The sequence below is a fragment of the Saccopteryx bilineata genome, chromosome 2 (assembly GCF_036850765.1).
Source record: "Saccopteryx bilineata isolate mSacBil1 chromosome 2, mSacBil1_pri_phased_curated, whole genome shotgun sequence".
Lineage (NCBI taxonomy): Eukaryota > Metazoa > Chordata > Mammalia > Chiroptera > Emballonuridae > Saccopteryx > Saccopteryx bilineata.
In genome coordinates this window covers 99,023,578-99,050,506 of record NC_089491.1, presented here as the reverse complement: position 1 = coordinate 99,050,506, position 26,929 = coordinate 99,023,578, and the positions used below count along the sequence as shown (strand labels likewise).

At 46.3% G+C, this 26,929-nt stretch overlaps 1 protein-coding gene across 2 annotated transcripts in view; it reads left to right on the top strand.

Annotated features, from left to right (window-relative positions):
• The window catches only part of BICD2 (BICD cargo adaptor 2), a 57,088-nt gene that overhangs the window by 11,035 nt on the left and 19,124 nt on the right, over positions 1 to 26,929 (top strand). For both annotated transcript variants that reach the window (XM_066257470.1, XM_066257468.1), the window contains exon 2: positions 25,418 to 25,630. In XM_066257470.1, coding sequence (XP_066113567.1) covers positions 25,418 to 25,630 — 213 coding nt within the window. The remainder of the gene's footprint in view (positions 1 to 25,417; positions 25,631 to 26,929) is intronic.

The window sequence follows — 26,929 nt, the reverse complement described above, 5'->3', positions numbered from 1 at the left end:
ATCTGCTGTTTTTCTTCTGCTCCAGGACCCAGTCCATGACCCCACATGACAGTTGTCACATCTCAGGTTCTTCTTGGCTGTAACAGTTTCTCCAACTTTCATTGTTTTTGGTAACTTAGTTTTAAGAAGTAGTAGTCAGGTATTTTGTTGAATGTCCCTCATTTGGGTGTTGTTCATTATTTTTATAGTGATTGGAATAGGATTATGGGTTTTTGGGAGGAAGCTACAGAGGAGTAGTGCCATTCTCCTCACATCCTGTCAGGGGTCACTGACTTTCCCTGTTGATACTGACCTTACTCCTCTGGCTTAGTTGTGTGTAAGCATCTGTGTTACAAAGGTGCTCTGCCCCTTTCCACACAAGTGGGCCCCGCCTAAGGATCATGCTCTGTTCCTTGAGGGGTAGCATCTACCTATATTACTTGGAGTTTTTCTGCATGGGTGAGTTGTCTGTTCTCGTTCATTCATTCATTCATTCATTCAACCATCCATTCATTTCTGTTGGTATGGACTCATGGATGTTTGTTTTATATTTGGGTTAAGATCCAATACTGCTTTATTTTGTTGCTCTTCTTCCAGATTTGATCCCTGACAGCTCTTTCTTTTGGCTCCTATGCCCCTTTGAGATACTTGTGATTTTTTCCCCTCCCTCTCTTTCTTTTCTTTAAAAATTTTTTTTTTTTTTTAAATTTTAGCAGGAGAGGAAGAGAGAGAAAGAGATGGGAACATTGATCTGTTCCTGTATGTGCCCTGACTGGGGATCGAAGCAGCAGCCTCTGTGCTTCAGGACAATGCTCTAACCAACTGAGCTCTCCTCCTTTCATAGCACCTCCTTACTTTCAAGCTCTACAAAATGCTCCAGGATCATTCTTTACATACCAGAACACACTCCTGGAATCAACTCCAAGGAGCCCTGGCGTGTCACTGCTTCTAGGCCCTCTCAGCTGACAGAGCCAGGGGATATACGTGTGTACTCTGGTCCATGTATACACACACATCTATGAACACTTCTCACTGTAGCCACCTGTATGTATATGAAGCTGAGCATGAGTTCATGCTGATGTCTCCAGTATGATCCATCACCCTGTGGGTCATCTCCACGGCCTCCCCTTGTTTATATGTAACGTCCCTCCAGCAGTGAGATACCTGGATCTCCTACTGGCCACAGCTACCCAACCATTCTGCTTCAACACACATCACGGTAGTCACAGCTATTGACTTGAACACCCCGGGGGAACAATTTATCAACTAGAGCAGGGGTAGTCAACCTTTTTTACCTACCGCCTACTTTTGTGTCTGTTAGTAGTAAAATTTTCTAACCGCTCATTGGTTCCACAGTAATGGTGACTTATAAAGTAGGGAAGTAACTTTACTTTATAAAATTTATAAAGAGGAGTTACAGCAAGTTAAAGCATATAATAATAATTACTTACCAACTACTTTATATCGGATTTTCACTAAGTTTGGCAGAATAAATCTTTATAAAACGACTTACTATAGTTAAATGTATCTTTTTATTTATACTTTGGTTGCTCCGCTACCGCCCTCTATGAAAGCTGGAACACCCACTAGTGGGCAGTAGGGACCAGGTTGACTACCACTGAACTAGAGTCTTATGTGCAGTTCCTTTTGTCTTAGTCTTATATACTCTGCTTATTTCCAAATAAGTTACTTACTTAAGCAAAGCATTTTATTCCCCATTCCTTTTAGTAAGGTGGTTTTATCCATATGTAATACAGTTAGATTGTTTTACCATATTCAACATTTCATCCTGGGATCCACTGACCTTCTAAGTGACTTAAAATTTGCATAAATTAAGGTTCACATTTTGGGCTATAAAGTTACCTGAATTTTGATAAATGCAATGTCATTTATCCACCATTAAAGTATTATACAGAATTATTTTACTATCTCACAAAATAATCTCCTGTGCTTCACTTATTCAACACCCTCCCTCCATAAACCCCTTTCTCTATGGTTTTGCCGTTTCCCGAATAGCACATAATTAGAATTATACAGTATGTAGTCTTTTCAGACTAACTTATTTCAGTTAGCAATATCTATCTATCTATCTATCTATCATGTATATGTTTTGTTTTTTTTTTAAAGAAAGAGAGACAGACGGGAAGGAAGAGAGATGAGAAGCATTATTAGCTCATAGTTGTGTTACTTAAGTTGTTCATTGATTGCTTCTCACATGTGCCTTGACCAGGGGCTCAAGCCAAACCAGCAACCTTGGGCTCAAGCCAGCGATCAAATGATCCGTGCTCAAGCTGAATGAGCCCGCGCTCAGGCTGGAGACTTTGGGGTTTTGAACCTGGGACCTCAGCATCCCAGGTTGACGCTCTATTCATTGCGTCACCACCAGTCAGACTTGTTATGTGATTTGATAGCTTTCTTTTTTAAATCACAGAATAATATCTCGTACCACAGTTTGTTTATCTAGCATCTTGGTTGCTTCCAGTTTGGAGCATTATTAAGAAAGTTGCTGTAAATATCTATGTGCAAGTATTTTTTTTTTTTTTTTTTTGTATTTTTCTGAAGCTGGAAACGGGGATAGACAGTCAGACAGACTCCCGCATGCGCCCGACCGGGATCCACCTGGCAAGCCCACCAGGGAGCAACGCTCTGCCCACCAGGGGGCGATGCTCTGCCCCTCTGGGGCGTCTCTGTCTTTGACCAGAGCCACTCTAGCGCTGGGGCAGAGGCCAAGGAGCCATCCCCAGCGCCCGGGCCATCTTTGCTCCAATGGAGCCTCGCTGCGGGAGGGGAAGAGAGAGACAGAGAGGAAGGAGAGGGGGAGGGGTGGAGAAGCAGATGGGCGCTTCTCCTCTGTACCCTGGCCGGGAATCGAACCCGGGACTTCTGCACGCCAGGCCGACACTCTACCACTGAGCCAACCGGCCAGGGCTATGTACAAGTATTTTTTAGGATATAATTTTTCAATCCATTTGTATAAATACCAAAGAGCATGATTGCTGGATTGTAGGGTAAGAGTATGTTTGGTTTTGTATGAAACTGCCAAACTATCTCTTCCAAAGTAGCTGTACCATTTTATGTTCCCAGCAGCAGTAAATGAGACTTCTTTTGCTCCATCAGCTTTTGCTCACCAGCATTTGGTGTTGTCATTGTTTTGGATTTTAGCTATTTTAGTAGGTATGTAGTGGTATTTTATTGTAGTTTTAAGTTGCATTTCCCTGATGATACAGGATGTTGAGTTTATTTTTATACGTTTATTTGTCATCTATATATCTTCTTTGGTGAGGTGTCTGTTCTAATCTTTTGCTAATTTTAAAATTGAGTTGGTTGTTTTCTTGTTGAGTTTTAAGAGGTAACTACTGTACTTTGGATTCACATTTTACTTTACAAATAATTTCTTGATTTGTCTTTTCTTTCTCTTAACAATGTCTTTCACAACGCAGAATTTTTAATTTAATACCATTGTGCAGGCCCTGGACAGGTGGCTCAGTGGATAAAGCAGTATCCCAGCACACTGAGGTTGCTGGTTCAATCCCTGGAATGAGAAGCAATCAATGAGTGCACAGCTAAATGAAACAACTAAGTGTAACAATGAGTTGATACTTCCGCCCTCCGGTCATTGGAAAAAAAAATATCATTGTGCAGATCATGCTTCTGGTGTTAAGATTTTTATCACCAAAACCCAAGATCACATAGATTCTTTTCCTATGTCTTTACCTTATTTTTAAAATTTTTAGTTATTGATTGAATTTAGAGAGAGAGGAAGGGATTGACAGAGACATTGGTTTGTTTATGTATTCATTGGTTGATTCTTGTATGTGCCCAACTGGGGATTGAAACTGCAATCTTGGCATATTGGGATGACGCTCCAACCACCTGAGCCACCTGGCCAAGGCCTCTTTTCATATGTTTTTATTTAGAAGTTTTATAGTTTTTCATTTTATATTTAGATCTATGGTTCAAGTAATTTTTATGAAAGGTTTAAGGTCCAGATTCTTTTTTTGCTTGTGGATGTCTAGTACCATTTATTGCAGAGACTATATACTTTCTCTATGAAATTGCTTTAGTGCATTTGTCAACGATTGGTTGGTTGTATGTGTGTGGGTCTGCTCCTGGCCCTTTGATCCCATTTTTTGTCCCATAGACCAGTGGTCCCCAACCTGTTTTGGGCCACAGACCAGTGTAATGTCAGAAAATATTTTCACGGACTGGCCTTTAGGGTGGGACGGATAAATGCACAAAATAAAATTATGCGACTGGCGTAAAAACTGTGGTATTTTTAAATATAATTGTCGAACTTACAAGACAAGCATCAAGAGTGAGTCTTAGATGGATGTAACAGAGGGAATCTGGTCATTTAAAAAAAATAAAACATCGTTTAGACTTAAATATAAATAAAATGGAAATAATGTAAGTTATTTATTCCTTCTCTGTGGACCGGTACTGTGGACCGGTACCAAATGGCCCACGGACCGGTACCGGTCCATGGCCTGGGGGTTGGGGACCACTGCCATAGACCTATGCAGTTGTCCTTTTGCCAATACCCTATTGTCTTGCTTGTGTTACTGGTTTTATTAGAGTTCTTATTTCTGTGTCTCTGATGAATTTGTGTGACTGCATACCTGACTGAGTTCTGTGACCCCGGTCTTCTGTCCTGGACTGCGGGGTTGGTCTTGGTCACCATCAACTAATGATAGCCTTTTTTTTAATGTTGAGAAAAAGGAATAGAATGCACATGGCTGGGTAGCTCAGTTGCTTAGGGTATCATCTTGATACGCCAGGGTTGTAGGTTCAATCCCCAGTCAGGGCACATGAAAGAATCAACCAATGAATGCATAAATAAGTGAAACAACAAATCAATGTCTCTCTTTCTGTCTCTCACTCTCTCATCTTTCTCCCTTCCTCTCTAAAAAAAGAAAAAAGAAAAACCACTAGTATGGTAGGTCAGATTCTCAGTAGAGAACAAGTGTGAGGCTTCTTGCCTTCTCAATCTGTTAAGGTGGTCCATGGGACTGCCCATTTTGCTCAGCTCAGCAGGGTTGACTTTACTCCTACATTTAAGTACTCCTACATTTAAGTAAGCATGCTGCTTAACTTACTACCCTGTGTGTCTGACTTTGGTGGCAATTAGGGGAAGGGTATGGTGGCAGCTACTGGTCAGACCTGAGATTGAGTCCCTCTAGGAGTCTAGGGTGTCCACTTGTTGCTTGCCCCATGGGTAGGTCTCGTCAAAAGTGTAACCAGTGCCCCCTGTTTGGGTTCAGTTGCTGCTGATGTCATTTCAGGTTTCCACCACCCTCCACAAGCACCTTTCCAGGTCTGGCCCCTTTTTGTACTAAGGCTGGATTCCACCCAGAGATGCCAGCCCAGCCTCTACCCCCTCCTGCTCCTCCTCTTCACCGGCTTCAGGCCAGCGCTGCAGGACCCCACTGTTGGATGTGCATTTGATTCAGGTGGTGCCCTGCCTTTTCCCTTCTGCACTCTTGGCATCAGTGTCTCACCTCCACTGTGGCATGCCCCAGTGTAGGCTGCAATCCACAGTCAGGAACACCTCCCTGTTTTCAGGATCCAAATGGCGCAGTGAGGCTCAGAGAGGGAGCACGCCTGGGCCAGTCATGAAGGGTGGTGGGTCAGTTCCTGAAATCACACCTTTTTTGGCTGTGATCTGCATGGTGGCTGTGTCAGCATCAGCATGGAGCAAAGTTGGTGCTGTGTGATTGGGCTGTGAAATTGCCCCAGATAGTCTCTATTGATGGTGTCCAGGATGAATCAAGAGTGGTGGGCCCTGGGCCCTCATGCCCACACTGTGGTGGAGTGGATCATGTGAGCACATGTGCCTGTGTCACACAGGGCACAGGAAGGATCCTGCAGGCCTTGCCCTCCCGGGTGACAACATCCAGGTGTTCTGGTGGAGGGTTGCGGTTGGGAGTCTAGATAATTGGCATAGCTTAGGATCCTGGTTGTCCCTCCCTAAACCTCAGTTTCTCACCTCTTTTCATGGTCAATGTCCTCATTTCCTCAAAGTGTAGGAGACCATCATGTTAGGTGATAATTACCTGGGGCACCTGGGACTGACTCTGCTAGGGTTTCTGTGACGAAATGCCAAATGTGGGGCACACTCAGCCCTTGAGACCCAGCAGTTATTGACAGTCCCGTCCTCCTAGAGCCCCTTGAGCACATCTCACACATTGGATCATCATCTGCCACACCTGCCTCTCCATGGGCTCCACCTATCCTGAACCCTGGGTCCTTGAAGGGACATGGCCTGAATTAGAGTCTCTGAGCAGTTGCTAACCTCGAGCTTGCTGGGTGTCCCTTCCTAAAATGGGCTAATAACTTGAGGAAATGTACTGACATTGGAGATGAAGTCAGAAAACTCAGACACACAACTCGGCTGCTCTCTTGGTGTTTCCAGCCCAGCACAATCCCTGCTACCCTGCCCTAGCCATCCTCTGGGGCCTGGGACAAATAGGAGCTGACAGCTGCCCCTCCGCCCTGACTGCGGGCCATTGAATGGAGGTTTGTGTCAGGCAGCCAGTGCTGTGGGAGATGGTGTTTCGTTCTCAAGCCCCAGGATGAGCGCAAGAGCCAGAGTCTGTGGAGACCGCCACCCACCACAGGGCTCAGCTGGCCAGAAGCCTATCTGCTCACACCAAGGCAATCAGGGTGTAATCTTCTCTAAATAGCACCCAATTCTGGCTAAATCCCTCCTGCCCAAGAGTGGATGCCAGTTTTCTAAAGGCAGCTTAGTGTTTGGATGCTGTCCAGCGCAGCTGGGGTGAGCAGTAGGTTATGGGACAGACACGGGCAGATGGGACAGATATGGCGGGGGTGTGGGTGACAGCCACTACAGCCCATTCTTCGATCCTCACCACCAGTGTGTAGATGTTCCGAGGGGAAACTGAGGCTGGAAGCTGCATAGTGGGAAGGGTGGGCCAGTGAAGAGGACAGATGTCACACATATGACCCTTTGAGACTGAGATGGGCGTGGGCCCTTGGCACATTGGTCTGATGGATGCAAGCTGTTTGCTAGGCAGGGTGTGTGCAGGTGTGCCCAAAGTCTCCGCCCTGCCAGGTGTAGCTGTTGGGGTCCAGTTCTACCCCACACCTACTTTTTCTCCAGGACACCCCAGCTCTGGGAACAGGGAGAGTGGTTTTTAGGTTGAGAAGCCCTGTGGTGCCAATCAGGCAAATCATCTGACCTCATGCATTACCTGGGGCACCTGGGACTGACCCAGTCTATGTGCTGTTGGGAGGGCCTGGCTCTGTGTTTGTGTTTCCCTGCTAAGTCAGGGCCGCTAGCTGCCCTGGGTTGGGCCCAGAGAGAGCTCCTCTCTGAAGGTGTGTGCAAGCTGAGGGTAGAGCCAGGGATGGGGCTGGGGGCCCTTCTGCCTCTGAGTCACTGGGGGTGTGTTGCCTGCTGGCTACAGGGAGCAGTAAAGAGGATACACCTGCAGCGCCTCTCCTTCAGAACCTGCAGCCCTCCAGCCGCTCAACAAACCTGGGGAGATGACTAGTCCATTCACGGGACCTGTTTTCCCATCCATTCCTTTGTGTCAGCATTTCACACCCCTGTAGTGTTCCCATGTCTTCCCTGTTCACCAGTTCGTCTACCCACACCTGTCACTTGCCAGGTGTGGACTTGCAGCTCCAGCCAGCACCCCATTGAGGAGGCACAGACTTGGTGCCAGGCGTGGGGTGTCCGGGCACATCTGTGCTTGTGTTCCTCCCTGTGTGAGAGCCACCATGGCCTCACACTGTATCTGGGTGTTGGGCCTTGCTTCCCCCAGGCCCCAATCTCTATGCCTGTGAACTGAAATGGCAGTGCTGGCCCTTGGGTGCACTGGACTGAGGGAATTCTACAGGAAAAGTCCTGGGGTAGCCCTCGACACTTTTCCTGTTTGCCCCTGCTATCCCTGGGGCAGACCCCTTGACTCCTGGTGATATCCTGGCTCTGAAATGTGGCCTGATGGAGACCCAGGGGGATATCTCAGGGTCTGTCAATCCTCCAGAAGGTTGTGGCTTATGTGGGAGCTTGGGCACCCCACCCCTACCCCTTGTGCTTTCTTTCCTGGAGGCTCTGGGAAGCTGCTTCTGCAGCTCCTGTTGCCCTGTCCCTGCTTGCCCAGGAGACCTACCTGTCGGGATTTGTGTGACTCACTATGAGGTGGGGCTGAGCCCCTATTCCAGTGGCAGTCTGCACTGACCTCCAGGGACAGGTGCTTTTAGAGTAACTGGCTGCTGCCCAGGTGATTCTGTCTGGTAAGCAGCTCTCATATTAAAATTGGGGCATATTTACCTGTAAGGAGACACAGAATTGTTGCGCTCCTGTGGGTGCCCTTCGGTGGGGGCATCCTCATGTACTCTCCAGATTCCCCACCCTGTGGGGCCTGCAGCCTCAGTGCAACAGTCAGGTTTTGTTCCAGACTTCTGAATAGCAGCTGCTCCCAGGTGGCTTGTGTCTGGCTCCTCTGAAAGGTGTTGGAGGTGCATATGTTGGTGGTTGGTTTTCTATGAGCACTGTTCCCAGAGTCACCAGCACCTTCCTTTGGTGGATCTCAGGGTTGCCCGTGTCTGGCTGTCGGGATCATAGCAACAGGAACACCCATGCATGAGGCTCTGTGTGGACCTGGGCTCTCATCTTTTTTACTGTTCCCATGAGGTGAGCCCATCTCCCCTTGTCCAGAAAGGACACACAGATAACCACTCTGGTTCCTTGGCAAAAGGGCTTTGCCCTTCAGCTCTGCCACTTCAGTTACCCAGCAACTGGGGCTGAGTGCCAGGCGGGAGATAATCTCCATAAATCCGTGTGAACCAGATCAGAGTATTAAAACAGGCACTGTCCCAGTAAGCCAGGGCATTCCAGCTTCCAGACCCCAGATCCCAAGACTGGGAAGGGCCAACTGGAAAGTGTGCCTGCATCTGGGAATGGATGCTTCTGACTTCCTGGGTGATTCTCAGGCTCAGGCAAGCTGAGCAGTGCAGCCATGGGTCCAAGTCCTAGTTTTGCCTTTCAACCTGTTTCGCCTCTTTCCTGTCTTTTCTGTGGTTCTACTGGCCAACATATGGAGTTGTTTGTTCTCAGAATTCAGTTTCTAACCTGTGAAAGGAGATCCCTCCCAGGAGGGAAGCTAATGGGCTAATGTTGGCACACACTGAGAGGTGCGTAGGCCTGGTTATTGCCTGCCCTCCAGGGCTCTCCCAGCTGTTTCATCTCTTCTCTGGATTCCTCAGAGTTGAGGGTGCAGAGGGCCTGGTGGGGCCAGGGGACAAGGAGCAGGGCTGTGGGCCAGGCCTTGGAGCTGCTTTGTTGCTGGGTGCTGCAGGGCCTTCCATGGCACCTTCCTCAGGACGGCTATCCTGGGTGCCTCCCCATTGACAGCGGGCTCCAGCCCTTCTCACGCCCCTCTTTCCAGACCTCTTTGTCAATGCAGGTGCCTTGTAGGGGCTTAACTTCTTTTCTCCAGTTGCCAGCAAGGCTGTGTTCCTGTGTGGGTGATGGAAAGTATAGGACCCAGAGCAGACCTGCAGTTTGTTTCTCATCCCCTTCCTGACTGGACTTTGCATTATTGTATCAGGTTTTTGCTAAAGTGCATTTATGGGAAGCTGGAGCTTTCATCTTGCCTCTGATGCCTTCTGTCTCATCAGTAAGGAGTGAGTGGGCTCCCTGGGGTATATTCAGACAGGGTTTGGGTTTCATTGATCTTTTAGCTATATTTACATGCAGGGAAATGCACAAACTTGAAGTGCATGTGCACACTGTCCCTGGTCACACTTGTTATTCTGCTTCCTCTTCTTTTTCACTACCAGGCTCTGAGCCTCTCATCTCCCAGTGTTGTGCATTTGGATTACATTTTGGATAATGTGTCCTTTTTAAGGATTTGTTTCTATTTCAGTATTCTGTTTGGCCCTGGATGGTTGGCTCAGTGGTAAAGTGTCAGCTCAGTGTGTGGATGTCCCGGGTTTGATTCTCAGTCAGAGCACATAGGAGAGGCACACATTTGCTTCTCCACCCCTGCTCCTGTTTCTCTCTCTCGCTCTCTCTCTCTCTCTCTCTTCCCCTCCTGCAGCCATGCTGGATTGGAGCGAATTAGCTTGGGGCACTGAGGATGGCTCCATAGCCTCCAGCCCTAAGAAGGGCTTGGTTGTTGAACAACAACCGAGATGAGCAGAGCATCATGGGCTTGCCAGGTAGATTCTGGTCAGGGTGCATGTAGGAATCTGTCTCTGAATTCCCTCCTTTCACTGAAAAAAAAAATTCAGTTTTACTTAGTTTTATGTATTGATTGATTTGAGAGAGAGAGAGAGAGAGAGAGGTTTCTTGTACCATATATATATATATATGCATTCATTGGTAGATTATTATTATTACTTTTTAGATATTATTGATATTTACAGAGAGAGGATTGGGGGGCGAGAAATATCAATTCATAGTTGCTTCACTTTAGTTCTTCATTGGCTGCTTGTCATATGTGCCTTGACCAGGCAAGCTCAGAATTTTGAACCAATGACCTAAGCATTCCTGGTCGACACTATATCCACTGCACCACCACAGGCCAGGTAATCATTGGTTGATTCTTGTATGTGTCCTAACTGGAGATCAAACCCACAGCCTTGAAATATCAGGACAACACTGTAAGCTGGCCAGGGCCCTTTTTTTTTTTTTTTTTTTGTATTTTTCTGAAGCTGGAAACGGGGAGAGACAGTCAGACAGACTCCTGCATGCGCCCGACCGGGATCCACCCGGCATGCCCACCAGGGGGCGACGCTCTGCCCCTCGGGGCGTCGCTCTGTCACGACCAGAGCCACTCTAGCGCCTGGGGCAGAGGCCAAGGAGCCATCCCCAGCGCCCGGGCCATCTTTGCTCCAATGGAGCCTCGCTGCGGGAGGGGAAGAGACAGAGAGGAAGGAGAGGGGGTGGAGAAGCAGATGGGCGCTTCTCCTATGTGCCCTGGCCGGAAATTGAATCCGGGACTTCTGCACGCTAGGCCGACGCTCTACCACTGAGCCAACCGTAGAAAGCATTTTATTTTTTTTACTTTTATTGAGATGTAATTTACTGTTTATTTTTAAGCCGTATTTTTAATAGTTTTGAAAATTGTCATACTGTACTTTTAAAAAAAACAACAACTGCTTTTGAGAGCGTAAGGCAAATACCAAAGCTGTACAAATCATAATTGTACAGCGTGATGGCCTCAATTGTACAGATGGAGCAGTGCATGTTATCAGCATCACAGTGACTGACTGGTCTCTGACTCTGTCCAGGGAGAAAGATTCTTTTCCAGAACTTCCCTATCATCAACTTACTATAGGCAGCCCCGTGACATGAGTTTGTGGGTACACCCAGCGTTTTGTGTCATGAAGTGCTGTTGCCTGAATTAGCAGGTTGTCAGCATTTGTCAAGGATAGGGCTCTTGTGGACTCACCATGTATGTCTTCTAACCCTGTTTGGGCTGCTGCTGTGAGCAGGCATGTAGATGGCACGTAGGGTGGGGTTCTCGGGTGAGTGAGGATAGGCCATTTCCACGGTAATTGCACTAGCAGTGTGGGTGCTCCTAGCTCTTACTATCCTCCCCACCCAAACTGGCACTTTCTGCATTAAATTTCAGCCTTTCTGATCTGTCAGATTTTGTTGAAGTCCTGGTGCTAATTTGCATTTGGAGACTCTTGGGAAGAGCCTGTTCAGGACTGTGGCCAGTTTTTCTGTGGAGTGTCTCCCTTTTCCTTGCTGATGTATCAGAGTTCTTTGTTTACTCTGGATATAGGACCTCCTGCCCTCTGGTAGTATTTCTGACACAAGTGCAGTAGAAGGGGCTGGCACGAGGGGTCTGGATGGCCCAGAGGTCCAGATGTGCCTCTGTCCAAATAGCTGAGGCTTTGGCCTCTAAGAGCCTTAGTTTTTTTGTTCATAAAATGGGAATGTCAGTCTTTTGTGAAAAGTGAAATAATATAATCACAGAGAATTATAAGAGTGGTAGCAATTAATGTTACTAATATTAATTTTTTTAATGGGAGGAGATGTCACACCCAGTAGGATGGCTAAAATAAAAAGACAGACAATAAAAAGTGTTGATGAGGATGTGGAGAAACCAGCTTACACTTGGGTGGTGGAGTGAAAAATGGTGCTGCTGCTTTGGCAAATAATCTGGCAGTTCCCCAGTGTTAAGCACAGAGTTACCATAAGACCCACCTGTTTACTCCTGTGTATATGGAAGTGAAAGGATGTGTTCCCATGAAAACATGTAAGCATAATTGTTCACAGTGGTGTTATTCACAATGGCACCAAAGTGAAAATCCCCGAATGTCCCTGAACAGATGAATGGATATATAAAATGTGGTCCATTCATACAACGGGATAGTGTTTGGCAATAAGAGAAGTGAAGTGCTGGTCTGACTGGTGAAGGGTTCTTGTTCCTCTTTAAGATAGAAATCACAAGAGAGGAGGTAAAATACTAGATTCAAAAGCAGGGGTTTATTGAAAGATGGAGGGAAAAGAGAAAGGGGGGCAGTTGGTACATCAAGGAGTGCAGCACCACTGATGGAGAACATGCTCCCGAACTGCTGCTGGGATCTGACTTCCACGGGGCTGGGTTCTCCTAGTAGGTGCAGAGTAGACTGCTTTCCAGGTTCCCTCTGTGGGCTGTTATCAGGCAGCACAGATGTGAGTACAGCTCTTTGGAGTGTGTCTGAAGAGAAAGTTTAAACTTATCTAGGAAACATCATAAATAATTGCATCGTGTTCCCTTCTGTTTAGTAGAGGCTCAGCCTGTCTCAGTGGTACACTCTACAACATGAGTGAACTTGCAGTCATTGTGTTCAGTGCGAGAAGCCAGTCACAGATCATGAGGTTCCCTTTAGATGTATGTACATCCTGAATAGGCAGTCCATAAAGACCGAAAACACATTGGTGGTTCTTAGGGTCAGGGAGAGGGAAGGTGAGGAGTGACTGATAACGGGGACAGGTTTTTCTGGGGTGATGAAATGTGGAATTGGATAGTGATGATGGTTGTTGCACGAACCTATGACCATACTAAAATCCGATGAATTGTACGCATTAAAAGGGTGAATGTTAGGAGATAGGAGTTGTATCTTTAATTTTTTTTTAATGGAGATGAGGGGGAGAGTTTTTTTGTTTGTTTGCTTTTTGCTCAGTCCCTCTACAGAGAGCATTTTTGCTTGCAAAATGGGCTGGATAAAATTGACTTTGACTCTGAAGTAATCCCAGAGGATCTTGGAAGCTTCCTTCAGCCGCACAGCTGTGTTGCCCTTGTTGCATGAGCTCCCTGTAACAGCTAGGTTCAGCCTTTCTCATTAGCGTATTTATCATTTTCTTGCACAAGTCTCATGTTTCTAGTTAAAGTAATATTCAAGTGCTAATTTTTTTTGATGTTGAGATTATAAACGTAATTGCTGCTTTTTAAAAAATTATGTATTCCTGGCCTAATAATTTAATTTGGGGGGATTAGAGATCTCTAAATGACCTTTTTGGAGGTGTTTCTTATCCTTTTTTAAAGAAAAACTGATTTTGAGAGAGAGAGAAACATCAACTTGTTCTTTCACTTATTCATGCCATCATTGATTGATTCTTTACTTATTGATTGATTGTAGAAAGAGAGGGGAAGGGAGGAGAGAGAGAGAGAGAGGGAGAGAGAGAAACAGTGATTTGTTATTCCACTTATGTCTTCTTTGGTCGTTTCTTGTATGTGCTCTGACTCGGGATCACACTGCCACACCCTTGGTGTCTCTGGACAATGCTCTTACTGACTGAGCTCACTGGTTGGGGCTAGTATGTGCCCTGACTGGGGATCGACCCAAAACATTGATGAGTTGAGACAAGGCTCTAGCCAAGTGAACTACCCAGGCAGGGCCTGGAGGTTTTTTTAGTGCTTTTTCTAGTTAAAATCATCACCTGCAAACAATAGGGAATTAATGTATCCTTCTGTTTCTTCTAGTCTCTATAAAGTGTGGTGGGAGGTTTTCTTGCCTCAGCCTTTTAAAGGGAGTGACACCAGTGCTTGACCACTACTTATTAATAATGCATTCTGTTCTTTGATAATGTTTGTTGTCATTTTAAATCTGTGTGAGTAGGTTTACTATAGTTATAAATGCTCTTTTTATGACATTAATAAAGCTACCACATACATTTTTCTAAAGTTTCAGTTGAGAAGTGAGGCCAGATCACAGTGAACACATCTTAGTGCGGATGGCATTCTTGCTTCCTTTCTAAACATTATCTGTGGCTTCACTTCTGACACACTACACTGTATGGGTTACTTACTGAGCTTGCCTATCCTGATCTCTGGCAGGTGCTGAATCAGTAATTTTAAAGCTGAACTGAATGGGTGCCGCTGTTTTTGTGTTCCTGGGGCACGTGAATGATTCCTAAGATGGACTGTTGCTTCTGTTTCCTGAGGTTTTGCCTGAGGTTTGGTGTGCATGGTCAGTGCATGGTCAGCGTGGGTGTTCATGATCCCCCTTTGAAGGGAGGATCTGTGGAGCTCCTGTTGCAGCTCTGGCATGTTGATTGACCCTGTGCCGACCATCCTCTCTCCTCTTCCCCTGTTCCTCCTCCTATTGTGGGTGGGTGTGGCAGTAGACAGAGAAGCTCTGGGTTGCAGCCCTGGTCCTGCCCCAGTGAGCACCGGCCAGTGCAGGGTCCGTGTGTGGGGTAAGCACCGGCCTGCCCATCCCTGGCACAGGCTGTCAGCCTGGATAACATCATTATGGGCTTGGGAGAAGTTTACTTAGCTGCTTTTGCTTTTTTCTTTTGTGTTTCAGCTTTTGTTGTTTCCCTTTCCCTTTGTGCCTTCTTACTCTGTTTAGATTTTGCATTTTCTTTACCTTTAATGTGTGTTTTAGTGCAGCTCTCAGCACAGTCCCTCAGGCAGTGGTTCCCAGGTTTTCATGTGCAATGTTTTTTTTTATTTGATTTCCTACTATTTTGTTCTGTATGTCCTCTCTGATACATTTTTTAAGAGGTCAATTTCTCTGTGTTTGGGTGCATACTAATACAGATTTTAGTAGCTTTTTTTTAAAGGACTCTTTTAGATGTACAGAAAACTTTTAAGTATATATTTTTATTTTGTTCTGTTCTGATGGGTGCACAACATATGTGGACTTTGTGCCCTTTTTACTTTACTGTGATGTTATTCCATCCCATTGTGATCCCATTTCCTTGGGGAAAACTCAGTCTTGAAAAGGCTATGCCCTTCATTCTGCTGTTGATGTCTGTGTTGTGTTCATGCTAGTTCTGACTTATTTGCCTATTGCTAAATGATTGTGATTGCTAAGTGCCAGATCCCTAGTTGACATAATCTTGTGTTTTTGCCATTACGAAGTATTTTCTTCTAAGCTGTTTGGGCCAGCAAATTCAGTGTTGATAGGTTTAATCAATCTTTGACAAAAACTTTAATCTCTTAATGCTGTAAAATCTTTATCTCATAGTGATGTCTTTGACCTTGTATCTGTGTCCACTTCACAGGTCTGAGCCCCCTCTTGAGTCTCTTTTGGAATTGGGGTTTTGCAGGGCTGATGGGCTCTTGCAGAGGGAATGACCACATGGAAATGTCCAAATGTGGCCCCATGTCACAGGTCCCTCTACCATATATGTCTTGTTTCCAGTCCTCAGAGTTGCCAGATTCCCACTCTAATTAGGGTAGTGAAGCCCTGTGGCTTGCAGGGAGAAATCAAGCAATTGATCAGTATCTGTTGAGGACAGACTGTGAAAGGCCAGCATGGGCTTGAGTTGTTTTTTCCTCTTCCTCGCCTACCTCCATGCTCTTTTCCCTCTCTCAAGACAGAAGCAGTGAATTATAACTTCAGCTGGTTACGTAGGGCTGGCAACCGGTTCAGTGGGCACAACTGTACCAGCAGATGGTGACTACACAGAGTGAGCCCTCCCTCTCTGAGCACCAGTTGCCTGACAGCTGGCCCAGCTCTGCCCCAGGGCAGGGTTCTGGCAGGGACACCACTTTGAACTGGGAACAGGGCACTGCAGGGGCTCCTCACTCTGGTTGGGAGATAGAGACGCTGTGGTGCTGACAGTCATTGATCCATAATCAAGACCACTGTTAGCTGAGGTGCCAGTGATTCTGATCATTTAGTGGTTCCCCAAGATTATCAGGTTTTGGTGGTCTCAGTGGAGACAGAGTTGGGTCCTGGGGCCTGACAGTCTGCTGTTTTTGCACCAGAAGCACCCATCTGAGGCCAGGCATGCAGTTGGTGCTACTGGTAAGGGGATGAAGGCACTGCATACTACCTGGTGAGGTCCTGGTGAAACTAGCTGGTGGGCTTTCCCCCAGGCCTGCATAGGAAGACATGTGTGGGGCGGTGTGTCCTGAGCCCCCCAGCCCCTGGTCTCAGAACAAATGAAGATCAGGCAAGTAGCTTGTCAGAAGGGTAGGATCGATAGTTGGCAGAGGTTGGGAATTCCTGGGCTGTGCCTACCAGGTGTAGGCTGGTGACCCTTTAAGGGATAAGTGGGATTTGCTGGTTGGGAGGGGGGCTGGGTCCAACCCAGGAATGGTAGCAACAAAGGAGTTGAGAGTCCCAGATGCCAGCTTCATTCTGGGACCTGCTTTTTATAGGGATGCCTTCTTCATGGGAATGCTGAGGTCAGCGCTGCTGGGTTGGACTGTGTTGTACCTGCTTCTTCAGATGCCAAACTGCAGGCCTGGTTTCCTGTTGGGGTCAGGAGTAAGGCTTGTTCTCAGTCTCCCCTGCAGAACTATCTCCAGGCCCAGCCTAGGTGTGTCAGACTTAGAGTTAGCCTCTGTGAGCTGGGACTGATGACCAGTGCTCACTGTGTAGATGCCAACACTGTTCTCTTGATGGGGGGGGCAGACAGTGAGGCCACTGCAAAGCAGACACATTGCCCTGTGGGGGCTGAAGAGGCTAGCCTGCATGAGTTCAGGGGCAGAACTCCCTGGGTTGCTCTTCAAGTCCTGGCACACCTCATAACTGGGCTTGACATGACTTGTTTCACCTGTGGACCCAGGTCCTTTCAGCTGCTTTAGCACTGGGCTGGGCATTCCACACTCGGCCCAGTTTATAGCCAGGCTTAGTGAGCAGGAGGGACCCACCTGACTCACAGCCAGGACAGGGCCCAGGCAGCATACCAGGGCCCTGGTATTCATACCCGCTGGGTGCTGGGGTTCGCCACAACCGAGGAGGAAAGGGACTTCTTGTCCAGAGCTCAGGCATGGGCTTTGGCCACACCCATGCCTCCACTTGGAGCATCCCCATCCTTTTTTTTTTTTTTTTTTTTTACAGAGACAGAGTCAGAGAGAGGGATAGATAGGGATAGACAGACAGGAATGGAGAGAGATGAGAAGCATCAATCATCAGTTTTTCGTTGTGACACCTTAATTGTTCATTGATTGCTTTCTCATATATGCCTTGACCGTGGGGCTACAGCAGACTGAGTAACCCTTGCTTGAGCCAGAGACCTTGGGTCCAAGCTAATGAGCTTTGCTCAAACCAGATTAACCCGCGCTCAAGCTGGCGACCTCGGGGTCTCGAACCTGGGTCCTCTGCGTCCCAGTCCCACGCTCTATCCACTGCGCCACCGCCTGGTCGGGCCATCCCTATCTTTCTCGACTCAGACCTGATGTGCATTTCTGCCTCTGCAGCCAGCTCTGGGCCGGGCCCTTCCAGCACACAGAGTATTTTCTGTAATGAACCACAGAAGGTGGGTGCCAGGTGATGATGAGGTGCTGGACTTGTGGGCCACAGCTGACTTTATGAAGAACATTTTACTCACAGTTGCACATGTCAATGGCTGCTTTCAACTACAACAGCAGAGTTGAGAGTCATTGCAACATCCCCCATGCTTGTGTGGGTGGTTGATTCTGTATGACTACTTGGCTGGACTGAGGGAGCCTAGCCAGCTGATGAAGCATCATTTCTGGGTGTGTCTGAGGGTGGTTCTGGAAGAGACCAGAATTTGATTCTCTGGATGCCTTCCTATGTGGGTGGCATCACTCAGTCTCAGTCTGTTGGGGCCCAAATGGAACAAAAGGCAGAGTTCTGTTCCTTCTTGAGCTGGGACATCCATCTCCTGCCTTTGGGCATTGGAGCTCTTAGATGTCTTCATGTATTTCCATATCTTCTTCATTCTGTTTCTCTGGAGAACCATGACTAAGGCATTTTGGTAACAAGAGTGTGGAGATGTATGTAGTCTCTTCCTGTTTGCCTCCCTATATTCACCCTCCCATCCTTGTCTCTGTGCTGGGCACCCCACCCAGAGGGGCTTTCTGGCTCTTCCTTTGGTGTTAGAGTGGGGTCTGGGGCAGGCATGGCCAACATATGGTCTGTGGGCCTGATGCAGCCCGCGTAATGAGTTTATGCTGCCTGCGATTGAATTTTTAATATTCTCCGCTACTTTAAAATCTCAGCTACTCAGAAGCGGAAGCATCTTTGATTATTGGATATCAAGATATTTAAGAAGATAGTGATATGCGGAAAAGAATTCCACATGTGATTAATCTAGGGTTAACTTCCAATAAGTGGTCGAATGGATTCATGATACTTCATTTTTTAAAAAAAATCCATTATAAAGATTTACAACTTTTGTACTCGTCTGTACTCGATTTGAACTATTTGACATTTAGCGGCAGTGTGAAACCCACATTCTTTTAGGCAGAGTTTGCCATTGCGCACCCAAGGTCAAACAATTTGTTATTTTTGTGGTCAAGTGTGCTGAATCAAGTGGCATTGTAGCATAGACAGTAGCTACAGTTAATAACTGAAAACGTGTCTAAGCTGTTTGTAAAACGAAATAATTGTTTTATTTGCGATGTAACCCCTTCAAGCTCATTCTATTAATTAAATATTGTTTCGATTGATTGCAATACAGTTTGGATATTTATACGGTATGTAATATATTTCTATTAAAATAATATTGTATATTAAATTTTTTTACTCACATTTATTCATAAACAAATTACATAATAAAATTTTGTTTACTTAAATGAATTGTTTTTGTATTTAACATTTTTTAATTTTAATATTTTAGCCGGCCCGTGAAAAAAGTTTTCTTTCTAATCTGGCCTGGGGGCAAAAACTGTTGGCCACTCCTGGTCTAGTAGATGTGTAGTAGTATCGCATTGTAGTTGTCATTCTCCAATGTGGAGCATCTTTGCATGTCATCCTTTCCCATACATACATCTTCTTGTATTCTTAGGTGAAGTATCTCTTTAGTTTTTTGGCTTTCTTTCTTTTTTCTTTTTTTATAAATTTTATTTATTTATTTATTTTTTACAGATATAGAGAGTGAGTCAGAGAGAGGGATAGACAGGGACAGACAGACAGGAATGGAGAGAGATGAGAAGCATCAATCATTAGTTTTTCATTGTGCGTTGCAACACCTTAGTTGTTCATTGATTGCTTTCTCATATGTGCCTTGATCGTGGGCCTTCAGCAGACCGAATAACTCCTTGCTGGCGCCAGCGACCTTGGATTCAAGCTGGTGAGCTTTTGCTCAAACCAGATGAGCCCGCGCTCAAGCTGGCGACCTCGGGGTCTCGAACCTGGGTCCTCTGCATCCCAGTTCGATGCTCTATCCACTGTGCCACCGCCTGGTCAGGCTGGCTTTCTTTCTTTTCTTTTTCTTTTTCTTAGTGAGAGAGATAGACACAGAAAGGGAGAGAGATGAGAAGCATCAACTTTAGTTGTGTCCTTTTAGTTGTTCATTGATTGCTTTCTCATACATGCCTTGATGGGGGGTGGTTCAAGCCAGTGACCATGGGCTCATGTCGATGATCCCACGCTCAAACTGGCAACCATGTGCTCAAGCAGATGAGCCTATGCTCAAACTGGTGACCTTGGGGTTTTGAACCTGGGTCCTCAGCATATCCCAGGTTGATGTTCTATCCACTGTGCCACCACCAGTCAAGCACTTATTTTTTGCTGGGTTGTTTTTCTTACTGAGTTTTAGTTCTTGTATTCTGGATACAAGTCTTTTTATCACATGTGTGATTTACAAAGATTTAATCCTACTCTATAATTTGTCTTTCTAGTCTGTTACTGTGTCTTTTTTTTTTAATTTACTGAGAGGAGGGGAGGCAAAGACAGACTCCTACATGCATCCCAACCAGGATCCACCCAGCAAGCCCACTAGGGCAGTGGTCCCCAACCCCTGGGCTGCGGACCGGTACCGGTCCGTGGGCCATTTGGTACTGGTCTGCAGAGAAAGAATAAATAACTTACATTATTTCCGTTTTATTTATATTTAAGTCTGAACGATGTTTTATTTTTAAAAAATGACCAGATTCCCTCTGTTACATCCGTCTAAGACTCAACTCTTGATGCTTGTCTCGGTCACATAATATATTTATCCATCCCATCCTAAAGGCCAGTCCGTGAAAATATTTTCTGACATTAAACCGGTCCGTGGCCCAAAAAAGGTTGGGGACCACTGCACTAAGGTGTGACTCTCCACCCATCTTGGGCCCTTGCTCCTTTGCTCTGTGACTGGAGCCATTTGGCAGATGCCATGGAGCCATTCTCAGTGCCTGAGGCCAGCTCACTCTAATCAAGCCATGGCTACAGGAGGGGAAGAGGAGAGAGAGAGAGAAGCCAGAGAAGTGAGAGGGGGAGGGATGGAGAAGCAGATGGTCACTTCTCCTGTGTGCCCTGACTGGGAATTGAACCCAGGACATCCACATGCTGGACCAATGCTCTACTGCCGAACCAACCTGCCAGGGCCTTACTGTGTCTTTCAACCAACATAAATTCTTAGTTTTGAAGTCCAAATTACCAGTTTTTCCTTTTATGTGTCGTGTCCAAGGTCACAAACATTTTTTCTTTTTTTCCCCTGGAAGTCTTATACTTTTATTTATTTATTTTTTATTCTTTTAAATTATTTTTATTTATTTATTCATTTTAGAGATGAAAGAGAGAGAGAAGAGGGGGAGGAGCAGGAAGCATCAACACCCATATGTGCATTGACCAGGCAAGCCCAGGGTTTTGAACCAGCGACCTCAGTGTTCCAGGTTGATGCTTGATCCACTGCACCACCACCAGTCAGGCAGAAGTCTTATACTTTTAATGCTTAAGCCTATGGTTCAATTTTTATTAACTTTCACATATACACTCCGAGGTATGGATAGGTATCCTTTTCCCACCAAATTATCTTGTACTTCTGTCAAATCAGTTGACTATATGTGTAGATCTATTTCTGGATTCTCTATTCTAATCAGATTTATTTGTCTGTCTTTATGCCAATACTGTACTGTCTGAATTACTAAAGCTTTATAAATACTGATATCAGATGGTGTTAGTCTTGCTACTTTGTTTTTCTTTTTCAAAGTTATTTTGATTATTATAGATCTTTTGAATTTCCATGTGACTTATAGAATCAGATATGTATATTTCTACTGAAAAAATGCTAGGGTATTGATTAGCATTGTGATGAATTAATTGAAAGATTAATCAATTTGTGAAGAATCGACACCTTAACAATATTGAGTCTTCTGGCCCATGAAGGTAAATCTCCATTTTTTTAATGTCTCCCAGCAATATTTTGTGGCTTTGAGTGTGTAGGTCTTGTATATCTTCTAACCATAAGCATTTAATATTTTTGATGCTTTTGTAAATAGCGTGAAAATTTTTTTCACTTTCTGATTTTGTTTTTAAGTGAGAACAGGGAAGATAGTGAGACAGACTCCCTCATGCACCCTGACTGGGATTTACCCAGTAACCCTTGTCTGGGGCTGATGCTTGAATCAGCTGAGCTATTTTTAGTGCCCAAGGCTGATGCACTTGGAACAACTGAGCTCTCCTTAGTGCCTGGGGTGGACACTCAAACCAGTCGAGCAGGAAGGGAAGAGGGAGAGATGGGGGAGAGGGAAAGAAGCAGATGGTCGCTTCTCCTGTGTGCCTTGACCAGGGATTGAACCGGAACATCCATATGCTGGGCTGGCATTCTATGCACTGCGACAACCAGCCAGGGCCACACTTTCTGATTTTATTCCTAGTATATTGAAATGTTTGATTTTTTGTGCATTGATCCTATGTCTTGCAGCCGTGCTTAAAATCACTTGGCAGTTCTAGTGGCTCCTTTGTAGATTCCTTTGGATTTTCTGCGTATAGACTGTTGTGTGATGCTGATGCGTGGTTAAAACACATGACACGTCCATTTTACCTCTTCCTTTCCAGTCTTGATGCCTTTCATTTTTTTGCTTCTATGCACTATAGACTGGGTACTCCTGTACAACATTGAGTGGAAGAAGGAAGGCTCAGTTTTTCACCATTAAAAAGTGTTAGCTATAAGGTATTTGGAAGGTTGACGAAGTACCTTTACCAGGTTGACCAAGTACCTTTTTGTTTGCTGAAAGTATTTATCAGGGTTGGATGTTGAATTTTGTCAGATTGTTTTCCTGCATCTTTTGAGATTATATCGATTTTCCTTTTTGCCTGTTAATATACTGAATCACATCGTTTGTTTCTGTAATGTTAACCAACCCTACGTTCTTTGGATAAGTCCGACTATCTCATGATTCTTTATCCTTTATTTTATATGTATTGGTGGATTCAGTTTGACATTTTGTGACGAATTTTTTGTGCCTGTGTTCATCTGGGATAGTGGTGTGTGGTTTCCCTTTTTGTACTGTCTCTGGTTTTGATTTACAGGGTAACGCCGACCTCACAAAATTAGTGAGAAATGTTCTCTGGGTTTAACAGTTACACATTCAGCTGCTTTAATAGATAAAGGACTCTCCAGGTTATCTATTTCTTCTGGAGTAGACTTTGCTAGTTTGTCTTTCAAGGAATTTGTTCATTTTATCTAAGTTATCAGATTTACTGGTATAAAGCTGTTGATATTCCCTTATTATTTTTCATATCTGTACTGCTGTCACCTTTCATTTCTGATATATTGGTAATTTGTGCCCCCATCCCCACCCTCATTCATCTGGCTAGAGGTTTATTGATTTGATCAATCTTTTCAAAGAACTTGCCTTTGGTGAGCTCGGGTGACCTATTTGTGTGAACAGGGCTCAGCCTCAGTCTTCATATCTGTTGAGAGAGCTGAACCACCCACAGGGCTGAGGGTGACTCAATGCCTTGTGAGATGCCTACATTTTGGCTTAAGGTTCCTGAATACATTCTGCTGCATTTGCCCAGTTAGGCTTGTTTGGAGGTTTGGAAAGACAGAGCTGGCTGATGCTTTCCTGCACTTCTGAGAGCCCTGCAGGTTCTGGTGGGCCCAGGGCTGGTTTGCAGCCAGGGGTCGGTGCAGCCATGTAGGATGATGGGGCAGGGTCAGCATGGATGCAGTCTGTGCTCTGGGCTCTCCTTGACCAGGATGGAGGAAGGGGACAGTAACAAACATCACAAGGCTGAGCTGACTTGGTTGGAAAATAAACACGTCTTCACAGAAGAGCTGTGTTGATGGCTGGGGCAGATGAGCAAGAGCTGCCCTCGGGAGGACGAGCCATTACCCTGAGCACACCCTACTTCATTTAGCTATCTCCACCTCTAAGAAACAGGTCACTTTCTACATTTTGATTTATTTTTTTTAAATTCTTATTATCAATATTAAGTGAGAGGCAGGGAGGCAGACACTTACTCCCACGTGCGCCCCTACCGGGCGATGCTCTTCCCATCTGTGCCACTGCTCCTTGCTGGCAGGTGAGCCATTTTAGTGCCTGAGGCAAGGCCATGGAGCCATCCTCATTGCCTGGGGCCAACTTGCTCAAAGCCTTTGACCCATGGCTGTGGGAGAGGGAGGGAAGGAGAGATAAACAGAGTGGAGAGGAAGAGAGAGGTGGGGGAGGGGTGGACAAGCAGATGGTCACTTCTCCTGTGTGCCCTGATCGGGAATTGACCTGGGACTTCCACATGCCTGGGCCAACCGGTCAGGGCCCCATATTGATTTTTTATATTGAAACAGCCCTGCTTAGTAGCATTTTATACATAGTTTTGCATATTTTCCCAGGTATTTTGTTGACTAAATTCCTTGGACTTTCTGTTAGTCTGTTATATTAATCTGGTTATATTGTCACTAGAAAGCCCAGCGGTCATACGAAATGACCACTGTTCTAGATATTATAAATTGTAATTAAAATGATTTGTGCAAAGGTGTCTGCTAATTCAAACTGAATTACCCAGGGCAGGCGGCGAGGACGCCCCTTTGCTTAGTGCCCCACAGGGTTTCCCCCTTCTACGTTTGAAACTGTTTTAATCCTTTTTGCGTTTCGGTCAGCATTACTCTGTCGTTTTTTTGCATTTCTCTCCTGCCTTTGTTCAAAGGACTCATTTTGTCGAGACAGGCTTTTTTGTCTTGCATCTGAGGCAAGCCTTGTTTCTCTATGCTCATCAGTCTCATTTTGCCGAGAAAGACGACGCATTTGCTCTGCGACTGAAGCAAGCCTTGTCTTTCTCTGCTCAGTGGTTTCTTTTTGTCGAGAAAGCCATTTTTGTGCAGCTTTAGCTCCTTTTCTCTCCTCTTCAGTGCTGTATTTTCTAGGAGGCATTCTTAAAAGAAATTACGTTAAGACGTAGTTTTTATGTAAAACAGATGATTGCCAATGCAAACAAATGTTCACCTTCCCCCTGACACGCTCAATTTGTGTTCAGCCTTAAATTGTTTCAAAAGCAGATGATTGCCAATGCAAACAAATGTTCACCTTCCCCCTGACCTGCTCAATTTGCGTTCAGCCGTGGCAACTTCACCCCATTGGCTAGTACAGTTACGCAAGCAACCAATAAGCTATTGGCGACAAACAGACACTTAAGCCGCATATAATAAAGATGTTAGCATTGATACTCATAGTAAATGAATAAAGACATTTCGTTTCTCTCAAGGAATAAAGGCATTAATTTCCTTGTTGTTCAGGAGCCCTGTAAAGAGACAAGATCCCCCACCCCCCCTAACTCCAGAAGTCTGCATGGGCAGCCAGTGGAGAGGGGGCACTGGGGAAGACACATAATGTTGGTTTATGGGGATCCTTTCTTGGCTACTGGGATGTACTGGGTGGGAGGGAAGGAGAAGCAGAGGTACTTCCTGGGGGCCTGGCCCCTTACCTACAGATAAGACATGATGGGAGGCCCCAGCCAGCCCAGAACTCTCGCCTACAGGGCTCCTCACTGAGCCTTTCCTCCCCATGCCCCTTCACCACTCAAACCCAACATCCTCGCTGCGTATGGGAGTGGCCGCCTCCTCTCCCCTGTCTGGCAGTTCCAGCTCTATCCCCAGGTTCCATGCAGGCAGGTGGATTCTTTTGAATCAGGCACACATGGTGGCCTGTTGCCTGGTTCCGAGTGTCCAGGTTCATGCTCAGGTCCCCTCATTCAGACCTGGGCCCCTTGGCCATAGGTGTCACCCAGAATGAGCATACAGATCTGGAGTCGGCCCTCCACCCATTCCTGTGTCTGGCTTCATGCACACTTGCAGCAGTGCTGGCCCGGCCAACCCTCTTGGTGTCTCTTCTCCATGTAGGCATATGGACAGGTGCACACGAACCACAGGAAGGTGGCCGCGGACGGTGAGAGCCGGGAGGAGAGTCTGATCCAGGAGTCGGCCTCCAAGGAGCAGTACTATGTGCGCAAGGTGCTGGAGCTGCAGACGGAGCTGAAGCAGCTGCGCAATGTGCTTACCAATGCACAGTCGGAGAGCGAGCGCTTGGCCTCGGTGGCACAGGAGCTGAAGGAGGTACCTTGGGCTGGTGGGCTGCCTGCGGGTGAGGAGACAGCCTCAGTGTGCCCCGGGGAGTGGGGGGGGGGGTACGAGGGCCGTACTATCAGTCATCTTACCTGCCCAGCACTAGCCTCATGTGGTCCAGGGTCCGGTAAGTCTTCTGGCTCTGTGCTTGAGCTGGTGTGAATCCTGGGTCTCAGGGGTGTTAGAAATGAAATTAAGCAAGACTCGTGGAGACAAAATATCTCAGTAAGGCAACTTTAATAACTTCTGCAGAAAGGTGTGCTGCCGCTATTGAAAGCCAGCCAGCAAACGCGTGGGTAGAGGGCAAATTCTGTTTTTATCTCTAACGCAGGCCCTAGGATGCTGGGTCTTGCTCCATTGGCTGGAGTGTTGATTGTACAATCTTATTTTTTCCCAATTGACTAGTTTAAATGGCCGCACCAAAGTGGAAGGGAGAGATGGGGATATCATTAACTAGGTAAGGGGGTTGAGAAATGGTCGGATGACTGGATGAAGGGACTAGGGGATTGAAAAACAAGTGGGCTGTTTCTCATTCTACTCCCCAGTCAGAGGAATCCGAATAGAGGGGGTTGGGAAGTTAGTTGAAGAAAAGAACCCAAGTTAAACATTTCCTTCAGGGGCAGCTTTTTCCTCAGGTGAAAAGTGGGACTATAGCATCCACCTGCTAACTCATGATAAAGAAGTCAGAAGGCGTTGCCACAGATGACATCCAGGACCAGCTCCACCCCTGACAGGGACCTGGCCATAAGAGAGACCTCTCTGAGTGGAGAGCAGAGGGCAAGTGGCCAGTGACCTCTGAGGGAGGTGGAAAGTGGGTCACTGACCCCAAAACGAAGTTGGACAGGGATAGCAGGTGCAGCTGGGAGTCTTTGTGAGCTGCAGTCTTAGCCATGACCTTGGGGACCCTGTTCCTGAGAGCCCCAGGGTTCTCAGGAAGGGCAAAGGGCCTTGTTCTGGGCTGCAGACTAACCCACCTCTGTTTTCCTGGGAGGGCAGTGACAGGTGACCAGACAGACAGTTTTGAGTGCTGGCTGGCTCTGTGGTTCACACCTCGGATATGAGGGCCCCAGAGGGCTGGATGGGGACATTGGCAAGGTTTGGGACAGAGCATAGGGGCCAGCAGTACAGGGAGCAATAACCCTTCCCTCCTCTGGTTCATTTGGGTCAGAGGTCTGGAGACTGTAGGCCTGGGAGGAGCTCTCTTGGATTGGGGGTTGTCAGTCCCTGGAGGCTGGGGAGCTGTGTGATCTCATTTCCTCCCAGAGGCTCATCCTGGTTGGGGGGTGGGGG